This window comes from Orbicella franksi, chromosome 13 (assembly GCF_964199315.1).
Source record: "Orbicella franksi chromosome 13, jaOrbFran1.1, whole genome shotgun sequence".
NCBI lineage: Eukaryota > Metazoa > Cnidaria > Anthozoa > Scleractinia > Merulinidae > Orbicella > Orbicella franksi.
Genome location: NC_138157.1, coordinates 4667333 through 4686468, shown reverse-complemented (window position 1 = coordinate 4686468; position 19136 = coordinate 4667333). Strand labels below are relative to the sequence as shown.

General features: G+C 38.5%; 3 protein-coding genes and 1 non-coding gene across 7 annotated transcripts; 3 read left to right on the top strand and 1 right to left on the bottom strand.

The window, feature by feature from the left end:
- Nucleotides 1-36: 36 nt before the first annotated feature.
- LOC145465816 (UPF0598 protein CG30010-like) lies at nucleotides 37-2395 on the top strand. 4 transcript variants are annotated; one of them, XR_014041709.1, is made up of 4 exons: nucleotides 37-305; nucleotides 677-725; nucleotides 1301-1980; nucleotides 2115-2395. XR_014041709.1 is itself a non-coding variant. In XM_081449574.1 (3 exons), exons 1-3 carry the CDS (start codon nucleotides 159-161, stop codon nucleotides 1783-1785), a joined length of 681 nt encoding a protein of 226 aa, XP_081305700.1. In that variant the 5' UTR covers nucleotides 37-158; the 3' UTR covers nucleotides 1786-2395. The 4 variants fall into 4 exon arrangements, 1 of the variants encoding a protein (XP_081305700.1); XR_014041708.1 differs by having other exon boundaries at nucleotides 2111-2395; XR_014041707.1 differs by having other exon boundaries at nucleotides 2051-2395.
- Nucleotides 2396-2425: 30 nt separating this feature from the next.
- LOC145465815 (protein AKTIP homolog) lies at nucleotides 2426-9107 on the bottom strand. The gene is made up of 9 exons (XM_081449573.1): nucleotides 8898-9107; nucleotides 8299-8549; nucleotides 7099-7163; nucleotides 6459-6559; nucleotides 6057-6145; nucleotides 5666-5764; nucleotides 4764-4868; nucleotides 3920-3980; nucleotides 2426-3332 (listed from the first exon to the last, which is right to left on the bottom strand). The coding sequence occupies exons 1-9, from the start codon at nucleotides 8928-8930 to the stop codon at nucleotides 3234-3236; spliced, it is 903 nt and encodes a 300-aa protein (XP_081305699.1). The 5' UTR covers nucleotides 8931-9107; the 3' UTR covers nucleotides 2426-3233.
- A 35-nt stretch (nucleotides 9108-9142) lies between these two features.
- On the top strand, nucleotides 9143-17497 carry LOC145465813 (cyclin-D1-binding protein 1 homolog). The gene is made up of 12 exons (XM_081449572.1): nucleotides 9143-9288; nucleotides 9439-9510; nucleotides 10351-10430; nucleotides 11060-11141; nucleotides 11463-11559; nucleotides 12631-12704; nucleotides 13183-13259; nucleotides 14003-14119; nucleotides 14581-14702; nucleotides 15546-15606; nucleotides 15706-15752; nucleotides 15895-17497. The coding sequence occupies exons 1-12, from the start codon at nucleotides 9213-9215 to the stop codon at nucleotides 16013-16015; spliced, it is 1026 nt and encodes a 341-aa protein (XP_081305698.1). The 5' UTR covers nucleotides 9143-9212; the 3' UTR covers nucleotides 16016-17497.
- Nucleotides 17498-18998: 1501 nt separating this feature from the next.
- Nucleotides 18999-19136, top strand: LOC145466857 (U4 spliceosomal RNA). The gene has a single exon (XR_014041988.1). It is a non-coding gene; the product is annotated as a U4 spliceosomal RNA (small nuclear RNA).

Here is a 19136-nt window from a genome sequence, read left to right as displayed (position 1 = left end):
ATGAAAATCATGCGTGTAAACAACCCACATTGCTTTGCGGTCGCCTTGAGGTCGAGTGAGAACCAAAACAAACCAGAAGAAAATTGCATGAATTACGTAATAATCTTCCAAATTCCTCCTGCAACTGGAGGGTTACTCGGTAAAGAACCTTCGGCGACATGTTAGCTTTGTTTAGACGTACATGTAACGTGGGAAGTACACGTTTACATGTAGATCTGTCACGCCATGTTGTGTCTTACGTGCAGGGTCAATCGCCTTCTCCCAAAGTACGAGAGTACTTTTATTACATTGATCATCAAGGACAGGTACTATATATACTTCACTAGTTCTTTCTACTGGTTGCCTAATTTTATCAAGTAAACCTTTTTCTCAGCTTCATCGACAAAGCTGCGCAACTGACAAAATTGTTGTGCAATTTCTTTCGTTCCTTCCAAAACAAAAAAATGTCCTAAATTTCTGGGATCACACAGGCCTGCACACAGGCCTGCACACAGGCCTGCACACTGGCCCAGTGTTCATAAGCTTACAGACAGTGTAAGCTTGTGGTAGTGTATCACGATCAGTAGGGTGGATCATGAATAAGATACATATGTAGGTTTGTTCTGATGACCAGCAAGGCATCAAATAAATTTTTCAATCATTTTTGTCCCTTGATTACTTTCTTTCCTCTTTTTAGCTGTTCCTCGATGATACTAAAGTGAAAAACTTTATTACATGTTTCAAAGGTAAGCCTTCCAGTTCCAGCCTGCTTTATCCTTTGACCAGCCTTTTAACTTCCTAACTGAAAAAGTACATTAAGATTGAGAGACGGTGATTTTTCATTGTGTAGCTTGCAAACAAAGTTATTGCATATTGTAATAAATTCCGAATTTCACATTGAATTCTTTGTGACCAGTTAATGGGGCAAGGAGCTCTAGCTACTGAACCCTGTTTCCTAAATAAAATTAAGTAAGGATGGTCCTCCCAAAAATGTGAGCACTCTTGGTTTTTTCAAATAAATTGCAGCAAATTCAGGCCAGCATTTAATCTTCTCAGTTGTCAGTTTTGTTGTATGGTTGACTGACTGTACTGTTATGCAAAATATTGGACATCACTTGGCAGGAGTGACAACATTCTGTCTAGGAAAAGATGTCTTTAATTTTTTTTTTTTTTTTTTTTTTGCATCTCCTGTATTCTGGGAAGGTTTTTGATTCCTGGCAAAAATTTGCAGAACATTGTCCCAAAACAGCAGTTGCCATGCCATCCCCCATCAGAACCTCATACTGTGCTGGACGTTTTTAACTTTCATTGTTATTTTCAGACAAGCAGTTTCTCAAGTTCTTCTTCAAGAGATTGAAACAAAATAACACCACAAAGTACAAGGAGGACTTCCCATTTATTTCCCCATGTGGTCGGGAAATGAACTATATTCGCTGTGATGACTTGCCAGTTGTTTTCTCCACAATTATTGAAGATTCTGACAACACCAGTAAGTCACCAGGACTGTTGACTTTCAGTGGAATCGGAGACACTTTAACTTTTCCATTTCAACCAGAAAAGGTGTGCATGTTGCCAGAGAGTGGAAGAATTTATCACCCAGGTCCAGAGAAAGTGGGTGGGGCTGCACTGATTAAATCCAGTCTAGCTATTGAATTGAGTCCGTACTTTGAATACAGAAAAGGAGTCCAGGAGAATGATCCACCAACTCATTTCAATTGGAAAGGAGTTTGTTACGAGCTGGACAATTCAATGTGGAAGTGTCTTAGGTCATCTGAAGTAGAAGAACTGATGAAAAGAAAGTCTTAATATTATAATGTATTTTATTGTAAATGAATCAGTAAATTTCTTTATCTCTAATGATGATTCATTTTAAGGTGGCCAGGATGTTTGATGTGACAGTTCAATCTCAATGAAGTGAAATAAACATTAATAAAATATAAAAATTAACAAATCAAAGAAAGGTCAGACAATGCCATTTCTCTTCTGAAGAGGTAACCTTGAGTAAAACAAAAGAGAGAGAGAGAGAGAGAGAGAGAGAGAGAGAGAGAGAGAGAGAGAGAGAGAGAGAGAGAGAGAGAGAGAGAGAGAGAGAGAGAGAGAGAGAGAGAGAGAGAGAGAGAGAGAGAGAGAGAGAGAGAGAGAGAGAGAGAGAGAGAGAGAGAGAGATCGAACTCAGGGAAATTCTTTGTTTGATAAAGAGGGAGAATGCCAGAAAGGCAGTTATCTGAACACTTAGGCATTGGGCTTTTGACTTTGTCTGACAGGAGAAAGGTATACAAAACCTCAAAACATCTTTGGATATTTTAAAAGTCTTGCAGAGTCCTTGAGGTTTCAAAGATCTATTTAACTGTGGCCTTTACGCTTATGCCACACTGAGGACGAAGGGGTTGAGTCAGTGAGTGAGTGATTTAATGCAACTTAGAAATAAGTCTAACTTACAGCACAATCCTTGTTTGAAATTATGGCTTACTACAAGCCAGTCGCAGTGTATTTATTGATAGGTTCAACATTGTCACATAGATTAATATTTAACTACCTGTACAGTGTACCAATGATGAGTGATATACTAGTCATAGGACTCCTGGGAATTATGATTTGTAAGTTCTACATGTACCATTATTTTTGTTAAAAAGTCTCAAAAATAAGAATAACTTTTACTAACAAATACTTAGACTCACTTCATGTCTCGCCCATAATGTTCATTTTAACAACACCACAGTTTCAGTCTAGAAAATGTAATAATTAAGTAATTTTGTACAACGTTGATTAATTTAGAGCAATATACAATTTTGTTTGTGAACACGTGTGCAAAGATTTGAAGATCACATTGGCTTGAGAGACTCCTGGCTCACAATGGTGAATTCCCTCTGTAAGATGCAACTGCAAGGAATCATGGTAGTTGTATTCATGAAAACAAACATCCAGTCCAAGATGATAAATACAACTACCATGATTCCCTGTAGACATGTCTCTTAGAGGGAATTGGCCATTAAAAGAAGTGCATTGATAACTAGTTCTTAATCAGCAGTATTGTTAATCCATAAAATATGATCACTTATATCTCGCGAGGTCTTGATTCTAGTCATCTCTGATGAGAACAGAAGGATGGCCATTTTCACAATATTATTGCTTTGTGCCCAAGCCCTGGTCCATTGACATGAGCAGTGCCCAGAGATGAAATTTGTAACAAAGCAGCGCTCTGGTTTTGTCAGTAGATGTATGAACATGTGCGTCATTTTTTTGCTACTGCCATGCTAGCTTTCTTGCTTGCTGAAAATTTGACTGGAACCTTTCTTCATCCATGATAAACCAGACTTGTGTGCATTAGCTGTTGGAAGGCTCTCGGGTTTGCTCTGTTGAGACCAAGCAGAATACCTATTATGACTTAACTCTACTTCAGGGAATTGAAGCTCCTATTTCACTTGTGCCTTCATGAAAAACAAACATAATTTTTATTTGCAGCCATCAGGCAGGAGATTTTTATCATGTTGGTGCCAGTATTGTCAAAGAATACCTTAACAAAGACATCCAAAGTTCAATTTATTTCATTCATTGAGGCTTACACATTTTTCAAAAGTGTGTCAGTTAGAGCTGTAATTTATAGCTCAATTTTTTTTTCAGCAAACCTAAACGTGAATGTTAGTGGGCATAAAAGCTGAGTAATTTAATTTCTTCTTGACTAGAAGGAACTTCCTGTGGTCACAAAAGTGACTATATAAACAGGGTTTAATCACTAAATGTAAGTCATGCATTGCACAGCCATTTATCCACCAAGGGAGGCGAACAGTGATTGTGGCCATAATATTGGTAATATTTATCAAATACAATGCAATTTTGCGTATTCTTAGCCGGCCATCCTTCCTTACACAAATGTAGATGAGCTAGGGGACAAAACCAAACACTATGGTAATTTAAATTAAGATTAAATTTGTCACTTTACCTGAATGTCAATAATTTGATTTTTTATTTCATCATGCTGATCTGGACTAAGCTCAATAAATCTGTTTGTAAATGTGAAACAGGAAAAAAGTATTTAGTTCATTCAATCATCCTTTCATCCATCCACAGTATTTAGCCAAATGACTTATGTATATAAAAGTCACTACAAATACTTTTCAATATTACGATTAAATGAGTTACTAATCAAACAATCAATATTTACAGTCTTCAAAATGGGGTGACATCTTTTTGAGAAGTAAAAAGCTTGATTTAAATTCATTTAGAAATTTATATGTTTGCAAAGCATTTCAGATTATCCAGTAGACTAGATACCTGGAAGGAATTACGACTGATATGTCAGGGTTGTGACCTTTGAAGAACTTGTACTGAGGCTTATGGAGTGAAGTGCCAAGGACGGCTTGCATACCAAACAGTTCTTCAACTTCACTCAAGCAATGACATCTAGCTAGACTACAAGTAGTCCCTCTTTCTCTTAGCCCATCATGTGTGACGCAAAAGAAATCCGTGAGGAAGAAAACGATTGTGTAAAATCCTGGGGCAAGAAGCGCGTGAAACCGTGAAAGGTCAAACTCTCTGGCTTTGTCGGTGGTCACTCCTTTTGTGCGCTTCTTACACTCAGGATTTCGCACAGCCATAATTTTTGTCTTTGCTGTTAACTTAATATCGTCTCGCTTGATGGACTAAGCAAAAGAAGGACTACTAGTAGTCTACATCTAGCTGGTTTTCTTTTCTTTTTCATTAAACTAACTGCACACTGCCATTGCCTCTTGTACAGTAAAAACACCAAATCTGAGAATGTGAAAAATGCTATCTGTGTCTCTCACCTAATTGCATGAGGATCATCTGCCAGAGGTAGATGTAACTCATTCAGACAGGTTCTCAGTGACATGTTCACTTTTTGTTTAAAAGTATCTCTATCATTTTCATACCTTTAGGTGAAAAGAACAACAACATCATTAACAGTTTCAAAAGTTTTTTTTATTATTATTATTATTTGTTGATTGAGTTCAGTGAAGAGTGCAATACGTATCAAACAAAATCTGTTGAATACTACTGACGGGGAATTCGAATATTACCTGTTCAGTTAACAGACCAGGTGACAGTAAACATGATTTCAGGTACTTGCTGCTGTCTATAAGGAATTCATCAATGTCTTATTTTGCAGCTGGAAAGGTGTGACATAACCCCTGTCAGAAGAGGTTTTCAAGAGCAGTGCTGTTTGTATGATGGTCAGGACCAGCCCCCAGTAGGAGGAGTCATTCCAATTATACGTACAAACCTGTTCAACTGTTACACTGTACATGTAGATCATGCCATCTGGGTTCGAGCCCTCACTGGGGACACAGTGTTATGTTCTTGGGCAAGACACTTAACTCTCCCAGTGCCTCCCTCCACCCAGGAGTATAAATGGGTACCAGCGAAATTGTTGAGGAAACCTAACAAACTGTGGGGAGTGACCTGCGATGGACTAGCATCCCATCGAGGGGGAGTAGAAATACTCCTAGTTGCTTCATGCTACAGAAACTGGGATAAGCTCCAGCACCTATGAGCCAGTTGGCTCCAAGGCTTCACACACTATATGATGTCATTATGGCAATGTTGGTGGTCGGACATACATGTAAGCAAAAGCTTTTTCATTATAGTTGATCTTAAGCTTATCTTGTTTGTTCCACCAACATGGCTGCTACAGATCTTTATTATCAACAAGGTTACAGATAGTACTCACAAGTTGGCAGCTTCAGGGTTGAGCGGACTCTTCATATCAATTTTATAAAATATTCTCCTAGCATACAGCAACACTTGACACAAGCGATTTATGTTTCTCCTGAAAATGGAAAAACATATTTAAGCAGCAAAACAGACAAACTTTACAAATTGAAGCTCTGGCTACACAGGCAATTTTCTGCTGGAAAACATAAATCAAATATTAAATGGCATTTGTTTTGGAAAAAAACAAACAAATGCCATAGGAGTACATGTATTCTTTTGCTAACAAAGATATAAAAATTTCAATATTTCTTTGCTGATGGTATGTGAATGTTGAAATTTTAAGAAAACAAATGATCAATATTATTATAGATAGCAATGATTATCAAAACCATTAAATACCACTCTACCTCCACTTTGGAAAAGCTCTTTTCACATCAAGTTCTCCAGTCTCCATATTTACGACGGGATGAAATACAGGGGGTTTAAAAATAACACTCTGTAAAATAACAATGTTTATTTAGCTTTAGTTGGCATAAAACACAGGTGAATAACTAATCACCACCCACAACTAGGCAGAACTTTTAATTAACTCTTCTGAGTAAATTTTTATTTAAAGGTAGCCAAAGAAAGTGGATGAATGGAACATTTGACTTATTTGTTTCACTGGAAGCCAGGGGATGATCATTGACCAACACAGCTTTCAGATGTGCTTGATGCCCTTCAACTTGTGTCATATTTGTAATTACGTTTACTTTTATTACGTGTAGTACCAACTTTTCCATTCCCAAGTTCATAGAACAAATACTTACAGGGCAATCTCCATCTGGAAAATTTTCTGGAATTTTCATGATAAACTTGAAAATGCCATCTTGATAAGAGCCCATCCTGATAAAAATCACTCCATACCAGACTGAAAAATTATTAGAAAAACAAGTTTAATTAACAAAGATACAGCCAGAGAGCCGGACAATAGTTATTACCTGTGTAGACATAGTTAATAAGATTTATTTTCCATTATGGTCCGCCACTGGGTTGTGCTAAATTCATTAAAAGCTGGAGCATTAGATAATAATAATAAAAATTTAATATGTGTTTCCAGAGTTTTGATTGGTTCTGCAGCCAGTAGATATCACCCACTACTACCGTGCCTGACAAATATGGCCAATAAAAATTGCCTTATAGTCTTTTTTTGACCAAATAAACTTTGCAATATTTACAGATATTTTCTTGCTGTCTTTAATAATACCTCACAGTCATTATCATACTCCTCCTTATGCAATGTGAGACGATTATAACATGTAAAGCTCTGTGTGGCCCCTCTACCATCTTATACCCAATGCATGCTTGACATTAGTCAAATAGTTATTCAATAAATTTAGACATCTCTCCAGCTGTCTAGGATGTGACTGGTGAATGTTTCTCTTTTAAAATTTCATAGTGGATACTTACTTAGAGGAGACTTGGCAGCTGGTAAAACATAGACACCGGGGAGTCTTTGACTTCTAAGCTGGTTACTGTTGAGATAAGATGATAAGAAAAAGAAAAAAGCTGTGACCAATGTGTCACAATATCTCATCAAGTCAGGGTTTAACTGGAGTATTGTTCTTTTACTGAAATGTGTGATGGTGGTCCACCTGGGTAAAGTGATAATTTTCTAAAGACTCTATTGTGCTATGTCAGCAGGCTCCTTCAACTTTAAGTTGCTTAAGGCAATTTAACTGTTCTATTAAGTTAGTGAAGGTGATCACTGATGTTCTGAGCATGAGTCATTTGTCCCAGTTAAAGGCTGGCAAAGGGCAAACAAAGGGCTTATGTTCAAAGCATTAGCTTCACATACTCATATAGTTATGTATCAACTTCAAGTTCATACATAACTGTGTGCATGTCAATCTTAGTCTAATGCTAGCAGTTTTGTCAACATGAAATTTCCAAAATCCTCGGGCTTCCTTATTTGATTGCCAAGCCATCATGTTTAACTATGGCCATGTAAAATATCCCAAGGTTGTCACACAGTTTTGAAGTAGGCAGTGTTATTGATGGAGTTGGTAGTTGATTTTGCCATCTTTATCTCAAGGCTAGAATCAAACAAAAAGTCCAATCAAGCAGTTAGCTGAGTCTGATCATGAGGCTGACCAGCTACTTTTGACAACCCTGATTCCCTTGCATAGTTCTGAAATGTTTCAGTGACATGACCCAAAAAGATATCATTAATTAAGTACTGTAGATGCCCAGGAATGTGTGAGACGACCAAGGCTTTGTACATTCAGCTACAGTACAGCTGGCTTGATAAATATCAACAAAGAAAAAACTGAGAGACCGTTTACAGCATCATACTGATCCTGATTCTCTGCCATTCAGTAGGTATTGTTCTTACTAAAACGAGAACCCTGCTCAGCTGGTGTATTGCACACCTATACTTTTAACCCTCTTGTTCTGTCAGGTACATGTACGTGTAAATTTAATATTATTGATATTAAATGAAAACCATGAAATGTCAGCAAGTTGAGATCTGTTTGATCTAAACAAAATTAAAGGTGTGACTCAATTGAGCCAAGCTTCGGGATTTCAATTTCACAACTATTGAAGTCAAATTATCAATCACAACGCCGTAAACTCACGCACTGTACTATAGCGACAACAAACACTTACTATTCCGCCATTAACGTGTATTCGAGAAAATAAGGTCCATAGGCTTTGACCTGTGTAGGATTAGCGGCCGGCGATCTTTGTCTTGCAACTGACAGATTCATTGACTTCTCCTCCTCTGGTGAAGGAACAGTTGGCAACGATTTTCGTTTGTTTTTCGGCGAGTTCTCATCGGCTAACCCTTGAGTCTGCATTCCGTTAGTTTTCGAGCTTGACTTGTCAGCTTGGGTTTCATCTAGATCTCCTAAAAAGAGCTGAGATGGAAGGAACATAAGATTAAATCATCAACAACGAAGGAATGTTTTTAGATGGCTTTGAAGTAAATAGCATTTGTACAACCGAGGAAGTCATAACTGCATCTGAAAATATTGTGGATCGACCATTACCGGCCGGTTATTAGCTGAGGAGGATAAGCTTATTTCATTTAATTACTCAGACAACAATTTGAGGTTTCGCTTTACCTATTCGTAACAGTATACCTGTATCTGTTACAAGTGAGGCATGCGTAAAAGCTCACATAGCAAACAAAACTCTTTCTCAAGATCTTAAAAACTCTTAAGCTATATTTCTTCGATCGAGATTAAATTAAATTACGGCTTTACCTTCTTCCTAAGATGATGAGTAACGTTCAACATCGTCGATCAAAACCTTGAAACCTAAATGATTGCCAACTGGTCATCGCCATCGACTTCAACACTTTCCTACATCTCAACTGTAATCAATAGTTACTATTAAGTGCAAGAGATGCTTCGATAATTTCTCAGTCACCCTTAGCCTTCAGAGTAAAATCATGAATATTTATCGTGAGAACGCGGCGGCCATGTTTTAAAAGTAAAGTCACGTGGCAACATTCTCGGCATATTGTCGGAAGTCTTCGTTGAAGTTCGCGTTTGACCGGCAGTCATCGAAGTTCCAAGATGGCGGCTACCAGTACAGAGGAAGTTTTGCAGTCTCTCATAGACACTCTTGATCTGTGTGCAGAGAAAATCAAAGGTTCGCTAATGTTTTTTTAGCTAATCGCATCGTTATCAATACTTGCAGGAGTATCATCGATTGACATCAGCTTAGCATGTAATAGTTGTGAAAAGGTCCGGAGGCAGACCTCCAAAGAAACTTAAGTTTTGTTTTTGTACACTAACACAGAGGGAAGCTTGGGACAAGTGATGGAGGACTTGGAGTTGAGTTTTTCTTTGGAGGATTTTTGGATGAAATTAGGTAGTATATTTGACCATATTTGTGGATGTTTGATCTCATAAATTCTTAAGTTTTGTTGAATATTATATTGTTCATGGTGGTGGCGGGGTTCATCATTATCATCTTTGTCCTTGTCATCATCATTATCATCATCATCATCATCATCATCATTATCATCATCATTATCATCATCATCATCATCGTTATCATCATTGTTATTATGATCACTGTTCTTGTTGTCATTTATTGCTGCCATCACATGTCAACTAGGACTGTCATTAAGTTTTGAGTCACCTGCTGTTGCTTTGATCTTTACACCCATAACAAACTTGCTACTTTATTAGTAAACTGTATCAACAACAGGCAATTTTACTAATAAAATCAAGAGGTCATTAAGCATACTCAGCCATTAGAAGTGTCAGGTTGGGGGGTATGGCCCTTAAGACAGCCCTGTCAAGTGAGACCACTATTTCCCTTTCCTCTCTATGGCTTAACTCATTATAATTTAGGTGGAATTTAAAGAAAACAACAAAACTTTTAAGCTTCAAAGACATGTTTTTATGGATTCTCATGTCATCTTCAGTCGATTAATGTATAAAATGTTGGAAGTAGAATTTATAATAAGTAGAAAAATGCTACATGTAAGTGTTAAAACAATTGGCGCAAAGCCTGAAAGTGTGAGAATTATAAATAGATTTAGCTGGAATATCTCAAAGAGACCTCTCTTTCAACAGGGTTTACGAAAAAACTTTTTTGCGTAGTGAATCTGAAGTAATTTTAAACACTCTTGCATAAATTTTTGTTGTAAATTCATAGCCTTTAAGTTACTGGTAATTGAATAAGTCTTGCAATTTCCTTTAGGGATGACATTCAGGGCAGTTTCTAAAGAAGCCACCAAACTAACAGTCTCCTTTTCTAAGCCTCCAGCTCCATCTGTGGATGTAAGTTAAACTATTTTTTTGATGAGCACAGTGAATTCTGGTGAATGTTTCTTACCTGCTATGTAACTTGACTCAAACAATGAATTATTGAGTTTTCATGGTAACTTCATGCATTTAAATCACACTTGGTAAGTTTTAAGCCTGAGAGAGAGAAAGACATTTTTGTGCCGGAGTAACTCTTCTCATTCCCTTGCTTAAGGGTCCTTTGATGTACATGTATAGCTCTAGAGAGATGGGATCACAAATTATAGTGTCTCTTTGATTATAGTGGCCCTGTTAGGGTAAAATTCCAACAAAAACACAGCAATAAAGGGCAGACAGGAAGGTAGATGAAATGATGTCAAATGACATGAATCATCCAGAAATTCCAACAGCAACATGTGGACCTTCCAAAATTATGACATCAAAAGGTTTGAAATTCCGATGATGGACAATGCCTAATTTCCTTACCAGAACCTTAAGGAACCTGTATCTCAACAGTCAGCTACATGTACACGTCCATAAGCATGAAATTTTTCAGGTTCAGCCTCAGATGTCTATAAAGTGGGAAATATAGAACTTGATTGAGCAAAGAGAGACATTGTTTTGCATGCGACTACTTACCATTCTCCTTCTTTTTCTTTTTGCAGGAATTGCAGTGTCTGCTGACCGGATTTGAGACGTCAGTAATAGCCATGTTGACAATATTTCGTTCTTTGCCTCTGTCACAAGGCAAGTTGAAGATGTGGTGTCCTCTCGTGAAGTTCAAAAGTTGCAACAACATGTATATACTGTAGCAAAATTACATCCGATGTGAAGAAGCATGTTACTGCAGTAATAATCAGGCCTATTAATAACATATTCAGGTTACACAAAATTGCAGAAGATTTTGCTTGATTCGGCTATTTTGCAACAGACCTTTGAAGCATTGGCCTCCCTTGCAAGATTATAAGTTCTCAGAGAACCTTTCATGACAAGGGTATGGATATTTTAGGGACGATAACTGACAGCAACTGTTATGATGGCTTGAAATGTAGTGATTGTTGTGTTTAGGTAAAAATCTTCACAAGAAACTTCAAGAATCAGTTCTCACTGTGGTTGATGACTGCCAAGTTCTTGCCTCTTCATTTATCAAGGAAGGCTGTTCAAGGTGAAGAAGGTGTTCTGCTATTTAGGATAATAGAGGATGTTATTGACTCAATGATAAGGCTGGACGTGCCAGGAAAATTTTGCTCAAGGCTGTGATGAAGAACTAACTGTAGAATGGTGTGCCTGCCAACTCTCACTCCTGCAATTTATCAAGCCTAGCGGAATAGTTGAGCTATTAATAAAAGCCTTACTGACACATGTTTGAAAAAAATTATGTAAACCCAAACCAAGGAAAAGTCCATGTAAATGATGATACACTTTCCCTGGCACAGCATAATGTTTGAAGAAAAACATCCTGATTCTGAGTCCAGGAAATGTGTAAAACATCTGAAAAAATCATTGGAACATTCTTGAAAATCTTTGGACATATTTGGATATGGTTGTTTCTTCTTTGGAAAATCTGAGGCTCCCAGGATAGAGATCTCAGGTCTATGACTTAACAAGGGTTGGCAGGTATAAAAGACTAGCATGCCTTGCAATGTTTTTGCTTTTGTGAGTGGGTAGAAACAATAAAGAGACTAATAATTTATTATTGGTTTTATCTTATGTGTTATGTATCTTATTATCTTATGTAGGGGACTCAGATTTTTTCTTTGTCCCACGGTCGTGTTATGTTGTTTAGTTCACTTTTCACATTTCATTACCGAGCTTAAAATTCACCATCTTATTCATTTATCACACTCACAATGACTTCGACAGTGCTGATCCTAGCAGTATGCAGGATGCCTCTCACATATGAACTCAGTTAAATGACCTTGCTCTCCATGAGTTCTCGTAGCTCAGTGGATAGAGCGCCCACCCCATGTTTGGGAGGTCATGGATTTGATTCCTGTCGGGGACTCAGATTTTTTCTTTGTCCCATTCTCATGTCATGTTGATTAGTTCACTTTCCACATTACATTCTGCTTTGTCTGACTGGTATTTTGACTTTTGGATTGATTTGAGTTAGATTCAGGATATTGAGCTCTCTATTTGAAGAAAGAAATATATTTCTCCTTTGTCAGGAGGAATATTGATTGATAAATTTTTGCGATTTATTTTCAATATTTTAAATTATCTCATTTTGTTGTAGTGTTGCAAATGCGAAGACGCAGTCAACAGGAACTTTGTGGGAACACTGTGACAGTTTCCAGCATCTTCCAAAAGGTAAGGGTATATGGCTAGCGTCCTCTTACCACAAAGAAATGAAATATTTCAAAACAATCTGAGAACTTGTTAAAGAGAACAAAAAAAAAAACATCATTCCATCATTTGACCTTATATTTTTCTCAATTCCTGATGAAGGCAAGCCAAAATTGCCGAAACAGAAACCGAGAACAACTTTTGGTTTTGGGACGTTTCAGAGAAATTCCTTTGTTTGAAAATGTTTAGAACACAGCAAACACAATAACACCTCCAACCTCCCTTCTTCCATTCACAGATTTTGTCACAATAATTTTCATTCATTTTCACTGAGAAAACCATAACCTTGCAAATTTCTTGGTGACAATTTGCCAAAAGATTTCTCTCAGTGTCCTTCCCCCCACCCCCCACCTGTTATGAACCTGTTTCAAGACATGGCATCAGGGAAAACAGGGATGACTTTTGGTTGAAGATGGGTTAACCATATGATTATTAATTCTAGATAATACACAAGCAGTGTTAGCAGTGTTACAGTCTAGCTCAGAGCTGATCAAAGATGCACTCACTGAGCTTGATGAGGTAAGCACACCTTGGTCTTTGTTCTTTAAGCCTTCAGTTTAATAAAAAGGCTGCATACGAGCTAAGTGGCCAATCAGGCCAGAGCTTATCCCAGTTTTGGTAGCACGCATGGGACGCTGGTCCATCACAGGGTTACCCCCAGTATTAAGCTCGCTGGTACCTATTTATACACCTAGGTGGAGAGAGGCACTGTGAGAGTAAAGTGTCTTGCCCAAGAACACAACACAATGTGCCCAGCCAGGGCTTGAACCCAGACCGCTCCAATAAATACATAGTAAAAATCACTCCCATTTTTACCACCTGTATCTTCCACGATTTACCATAGAAGCAAACACCATTAAGGGGTAAAAAATCTCAAAATGATACCAGGGGAGAATAAAGTGTTAGATATTAAAAATTAATCTGATCGCTAACTGCAGGACTGCTATAACAACATGGTTGGCTAATTCAGATTCTGGGTAGAGTTGGTTTAAGCACAGTACATGTTGAATGTGAGCTCTCTAGTTTTTCTTAGAGCACTGCTTGAAGGGTGAATGGAATGGCATGTGGCTAGGAAGTGTCACAGTTGGATTCTTTGCATATGATGGAATTTTATTATTTCACAGAAGGCATATGCCATCTTAATCTTACTTTAGATTTTGCTTGGTTGAATGGTAGGGAAATCAATGTAACATTTAAAGGATTGAACAAGAACTTTGTTGAATAATTTCCAGTGGTAGAGTTAGTCTTCTTGGTCATTGCAGGCACAAAAATGTAATGGATGTCAAGGTGATAATGATGATGATGATAGAGAGTCAAGTAAACAGGGCTGGTCAAGTGAAGACAAACTGTTAGTCGCGCCCTGTGTAGGACTGGTAAAAGTGAGTGCTGAAGGTTGAGATTCTTCTGATGAACCAACCAACCAACAAACCCAAGGATAGACTTACCAGACAGGTGGACAGACGGACAAACAGATGGACGGATGAACAGACAGAAGGATGGACTGTCTGATCAATTAATTGATCTGACTGATTGATTGATCGATCGATCGATCGCTCGCTTGCTTGCTTGCTTGATTGATTGATTGATTGATCAGTCGATCAGTTTTATTCTGCATTTTTGCTGGTATATATATTCAGAACCACTTTCGTAATATATTGACCCATTTATTAATAATTATTATGTCCCTTCGTTCATTTAGATCAGATCGTTTATTTCCCGTTCCTTCGTTTGTTCTCTTGTTCATTCTCTCCTGCCTTTGCTCATTTGCCTTTTCTACTATCCTTCTAGTCCTTGTCCGTAAAATGTTGCTTGCTTCAGAATTGCTGACGTTTATTTTCAGGCATGTCGATCGTGTGTGAAGAAAATTTCCGGTGCAATCCGAACTTCTGGTCAAGTGACATCAGTAGAAAATATCCAGCAACTAGATCAAATGGCAGACGAAGTCTGCAGAACGAGCCCAAGGTGAGAATGCCATGTGACAAGAATGAATTATTTGTTAGTCAGAAACGAGATGCGCTGAAAGAAAAGTAAAATGGATATCACGCTTTCATGAACTAAACAAGAAAGTGTGCATTCTGATATCGAGGCTTTTACTTACCTGCAGTTTGAAATGCAAGCTAAGTCGTCTTCGAGAATAACGAAACACACTTATCTCGCGCGCTTGATATGGGTTGTCAAAGAAACTGGAGGCCTTGTTGATGGGTAGGCAACGCGCTCAGAAATTACAGAGTTCGATTGCAAATAATTTTCTTTATAGTCGAATTCTGTAAAATTTATGAATAGCAAAGTTAAGATACTAGACAAAGAATTACATTGACATTGATGAAGTGGTGTAGCTTCCTGTCGCGTTTTTAATTTTCCATACATTTGTCTTCGATTTTTTTCCGCGAGGGCTAGTGGTGCGAACTCGGCTTAGAAGTTCGCGGAGAAAAAAATTAAAGACAAATGTTTGTAAAATTAACAACACGACTGGGCGCTTTCTAGCACAGCCACATTCCTCAAATTTTGTCAAAGCAATCTTTTGTCTTGCATCTTTACTCTGCTATTCATATATTAAGAAAATTATTTGCCATCTGATTTCCATCAGTTCAAACACTGTTAAAATTTCTGACACATTCTGAAGCTGTTGCCTACCCGTCTAGATGGCTTCTTGAAATGTAACACAACATTTTCGCCGTACACACTAGCAGTGAGATCCTCAACGTTTTACGTTGGGAAGGCGGCCATTCATGCCTGGTGTATTAATGGTATTAAGCTCAACTGTACGGTTTTTCAGTGATAATGCATTTTCTCTCATCTTTGCAGTGTTGACGATGTAGTTATGAGTCTTTACTGTCCGATGAACCATCAAAATGTTTCTGAGTCTGTGAGTCCATTTTGCTTCCTGTGTAGCTTCTAATATTATTGAGGTGTTTGTAAATCTCTGTCGAGTTACTTACGCTGTTCACTTTTTAATGCACTGTAGGCGTCCAAGCTAGCTCATCAGCTAAAAGAGATGCTGAATAAAGCAAGGTATGTTTATCGACGCGAAAAAATGATATTTCAATGGATTTATTTACGCGCCAACGCTCGCTGTTGTTTTTGTTTTCAAAAAACCTTTTATATTAAAGCATTTCAGTTTTTTTTATAATTATACTCCGCCCTTGTTTTGCAGGAACTCCCATTTTACGCTCGTGTCGGACTCCACCTGGCTCGACTTTTTGGACAAGGCAATAGATCATAACTTGGCCAAACTTACGGCCATTCTACAAGAACAAGGAGAAACGAATACATGATGCTAAAGGATTTACAACTAACTCAAGAATCCAATCTTTAGACTGTAGCAGAAGCATCGTGCCTCTTAAGCTCGCTATATCTTTAACCACAAGATTCTGACACCACAAGATTCGGCGAAATATACCTCCAAGCGCCGTAAAAAGGGCTTAAATATTACCCAGGTGCGCAAAACAGAAATACAAACACAAGGATTGAAAGGGTGCAGAATAGCAATTTTCGCCGCCAAAATTACTCTTATCAACGTCGAACGACGCGTGTAGAAGTGCCTTGTAATGGAATGTGGCTGAACCGATTTTTTCCGATATTTACTGTCCAATGCAAGTGTTGTGCGAGTGTCTACGAGCACCCAAAAAATTTCCCCGTCGGCCTCCGGAATGTACCGTCCAATGCAAGTGTTGTGCGAGTGTTTACGAGCACCCAAAAAATTTCCCCATTGGCGTTCGGAATGCCGGATCTTCTCACTGAAGTTGTTACAGTGTCTATCTTTTAGGCCGAATAAGAATCGTAACAAATAGTAATAAATTTAAATGATGGAAAAGAAAATAAAGAAGTTGAAGTTGTCTTTTACCTTATTCATTGCCGCTTTCAGGCAAGGATAACTTGAGCAGGGAACACAGTAGTCGTGGCCATATTAAATATGTCGACATATATTGAGAGGAACCTGTTTAGAAGGATCAAGCGCTTGGAAATGAGGCTAGCTGAGTTTCAGATTCAGATTTAATATTTGGCGGCGAACTTGCCCCACTGGGGCATGTTCGCCTGACTGGAGAAATTTAAAAGAACGTGACCAATAATTACCTTTAATCGTGCCGCCATAGATGAAGAACGAGCGGTCGCTCCGCTCCCTTGTGGGAACTCCCGTGATTCAAAAGTGTGTGAGTGGCGTTTAGCGCGAAATCTTTAAAGTGGTAACCTCAAATTGAATCACATTTGGTTTAAGTATCTTTGGTGGGAATTTTCCTCAGACTGTGATTTTTCTTTGTGCCGTCTTGCAAAATGTCGCAAATTGGCTTAACAAAGAGAAACCGCGCATGCGTGTACCTTGAATGCGTTGCGCTTAAAAATGGGGCGGTTTCCATTCGACCCAAAATTCCTGAACTTTGAGAGTGCATGTGGTATGAAACATTTCTTGCGAAAGTTTCCCGACAATGTGAACCATCAACTGAAAATTGCCGGCAAATGCCGTGGTCCCGTGCCGAATACCTCGTTTCTCTTTCTTCTGGCGAACAAGCTTAAGCCCTTCTGATCGATTTTGGTTTTTTATTTAGTCCATCTTCTCAAAGGAAAAATGGGGACATTTTCGATTGAATTTTAAATTCATACAAACTCAGTGGTAGGTTGATCAGGGACATCACCACTATTTTCAATGGAACGTTTTTTCCAAGACATAGATACACCCCAAGCTCTCATCTTTGAACAGGTCTACGAAGCAATTTTACAGAGATAGCTCAACACCAAAACGTATTCGCTCTACCGTTCGTATTTTGACGTGACCAGTTCTTTGTTTCTAAACAAATTATTCGTTATGCTTGGCATCAGCCTAGCAAGTGAAACACTAACCTGACTATCAATTTGAGCTTGACAAGAGTAAAGTTTCTCCTGAACGAAATTGGAAATGCTGATGTGCGAGCATTAGTCCATCGTCAGAATTCGAAAGCGGGTTATCGCTCGATGTTTCAGCTTCCAGAACTGGCTACGGTGGTCATATAGAGAGATCCAGCACCATCAGACAGTTTTGAATATAAACGAAAACAAGACTAGTCCGAGGATTGTTATCATCATTGAAAACCAAGTTTTGGTTTATTACAATGCAGAAAGGTTTTTGCATTATTTCGGCTCTATTTCAGAGTCATAGCCATATAGTTTAAAACAAGTCGAAAGACCCCTCGAAAGCTTATATATCAAGGCTAATTAGGCGTATACACAAGCAATGACATAACATGATGTAATCAAACATATCAGAGAAAAGATGTAACTCTCTAGAGGCTTTGGTCTCCTCATTAAAGCTAGGTTCTTGATGTAGAAAGCCTCGAGAAAGGCTAATTGCGACTAATTGTCATCATGAGAGTAGCATGATCTGTCCAGGCGGATTATCGCGGCTTCTGCGGAATGAACAGTCAGACGCACCAAGCCCCAGTTCGTTACTCGTGATGTACAAAAGCAGATAGTTCGTCTTCACGAATTACCTTGCCCGACTTTCTACTGACACTTACAGCCATCCGGAGACGTAATTTGTCTGAATTACGTCTTAAAACACTCAGAAAAATTATCTGTCGCGGCCACATTTGTCTGTAAGTTCTTCATCCAAGTACACAAAGCAGATAGCTCTTCCTGGCGCATAATCCGTAAAATCTTTCTTTACATTAAGACACATTGCAAGCTGCAATCGCCAGAGTTAATTGGGTGGAGTTAATTTGGTAGACGCTCTAAAGAGCACCAAAAACCGGTTTTCCTTTGCAAAAAAGAAACTCCGCTATGTCGGAAAACGCTCGCCAAACTAACCACTGACAATCGGTACCACTAACCGGCGTTATCATCAGTGCCTTTGTCTGGAAGCTTGGCACATTGACTCTGCTCTCGCTCCTTACCGTGACGATGCCGGTCTTTTACCTGGCGTCTATTTACACCTTGTCAGAACAAAAGGCCGTTATCAGTCAGCATGTAAAAGGGACTCGCGTAACAACTTTAGTTCAACCCTGATGAAGGCACTAACCTAGGATTGAAACGTTGGGTCGCGAATTATAACTTTCTTAGTTGCTTTCGTTAAATCCTAAGCCAGCGTAGTCTTAAACTATGTTTGATTGTCCACCAGAGACTTTAACATAAATAAAATGTTTGTAAACAAATATCTTCCCTATAAAGAAGAAGGAAAATGGTGATAGACATGCGCGCTGGCCAAGAGTAGGATTGAAATGTTTATCACATCCCACATGGAAGGAAACGAGGTCTTTGAATAGAAGTGTATCCTTGTCAATACTAGTTAGCTTTGCGCAGTGGCATTACCGTAGCCTGTGAGGTTCATCCGAGGCGCGGTTATTGCTGATTGAAAACTTTTCCCAATACCCCGCAAGACGACTTGAAATACAGTCGGCTTTGCAATTTTTGATGGCCTAGACAAGG

What these genes read in the sequence shown, in the direction of transcription:
- LOC145465816 (XM_081449574.1), top strand. Translation starts at nt 159, where the DNA reads ATGTTAGCTTTGTTTAGACGTACATGTAACGTGGGAAGTACACGTTTA. An exon ending in ACATTGATCATCAAGGACAG is followed by an intron (nt 306 to 676) that starts GTACTATATATA and finishes TCCTCTTTTTAG; the next exon opens with CTGTTCCTCGATGATACTAA. An exon ending in CTTTATTACATGTTTCAAAG is followed by an intron (nt 726 to 1,300) that starts GTAAGCCTTCCA and finishes TGTTATTTTCAG; the next exon opens with ACAAGCAGTTTCTCAAGTTC.
- LOC145465815 (XM_081449573.1), bottom strand. Translation starts at nt 8,930, where the DNA reads ATGTTGAACGTTACTCATCATCTTAGGAAGAAG. An exon ending in AGCTGCCAAGTCTCCTCTAA is followed by an intron (nt 6,560 to 7,098) that starts GTAAGTATCCAC and finishes ATAATTTTTCAG; the next exon opens with TCTGGTATGGAGTGATTTTT. An exon ending in TTCCAGATGGAGATTGCCCT is followed by an intron (nt 6,146 to 6,458) that starts GTAAGTATTTGT and finishes GTTATTTTACAG; the next exon opens with AGTGTTATTTTTAAACCCCC.
- LOC145465813 (XM_081449572.1), top strand. Translation starts at nt 9,213, where the DNA reads ATGGCGGCTACCAGTACAGAGGAAGTTTTGCAGTCTCTCATAGACACT. An exon ending in GGATTTTTGGATGAAATTAG is followed by an intron (nt 9,511 to 10,350) that starts GTAGTATATTTG and finishes AATTTCCTTTAG; the next exon opens with GGATGACATTCAGGGCAGTT. An exon ending in CTCCAGCTCCATCTGTGGAT is followed by an intron (nt 10,431 to 11,059) that starts GTAAGTTAAACT and finishes TTCTTTTTGCAG; the next exon opens with GAATTGCAGTGTCTGCTGAC.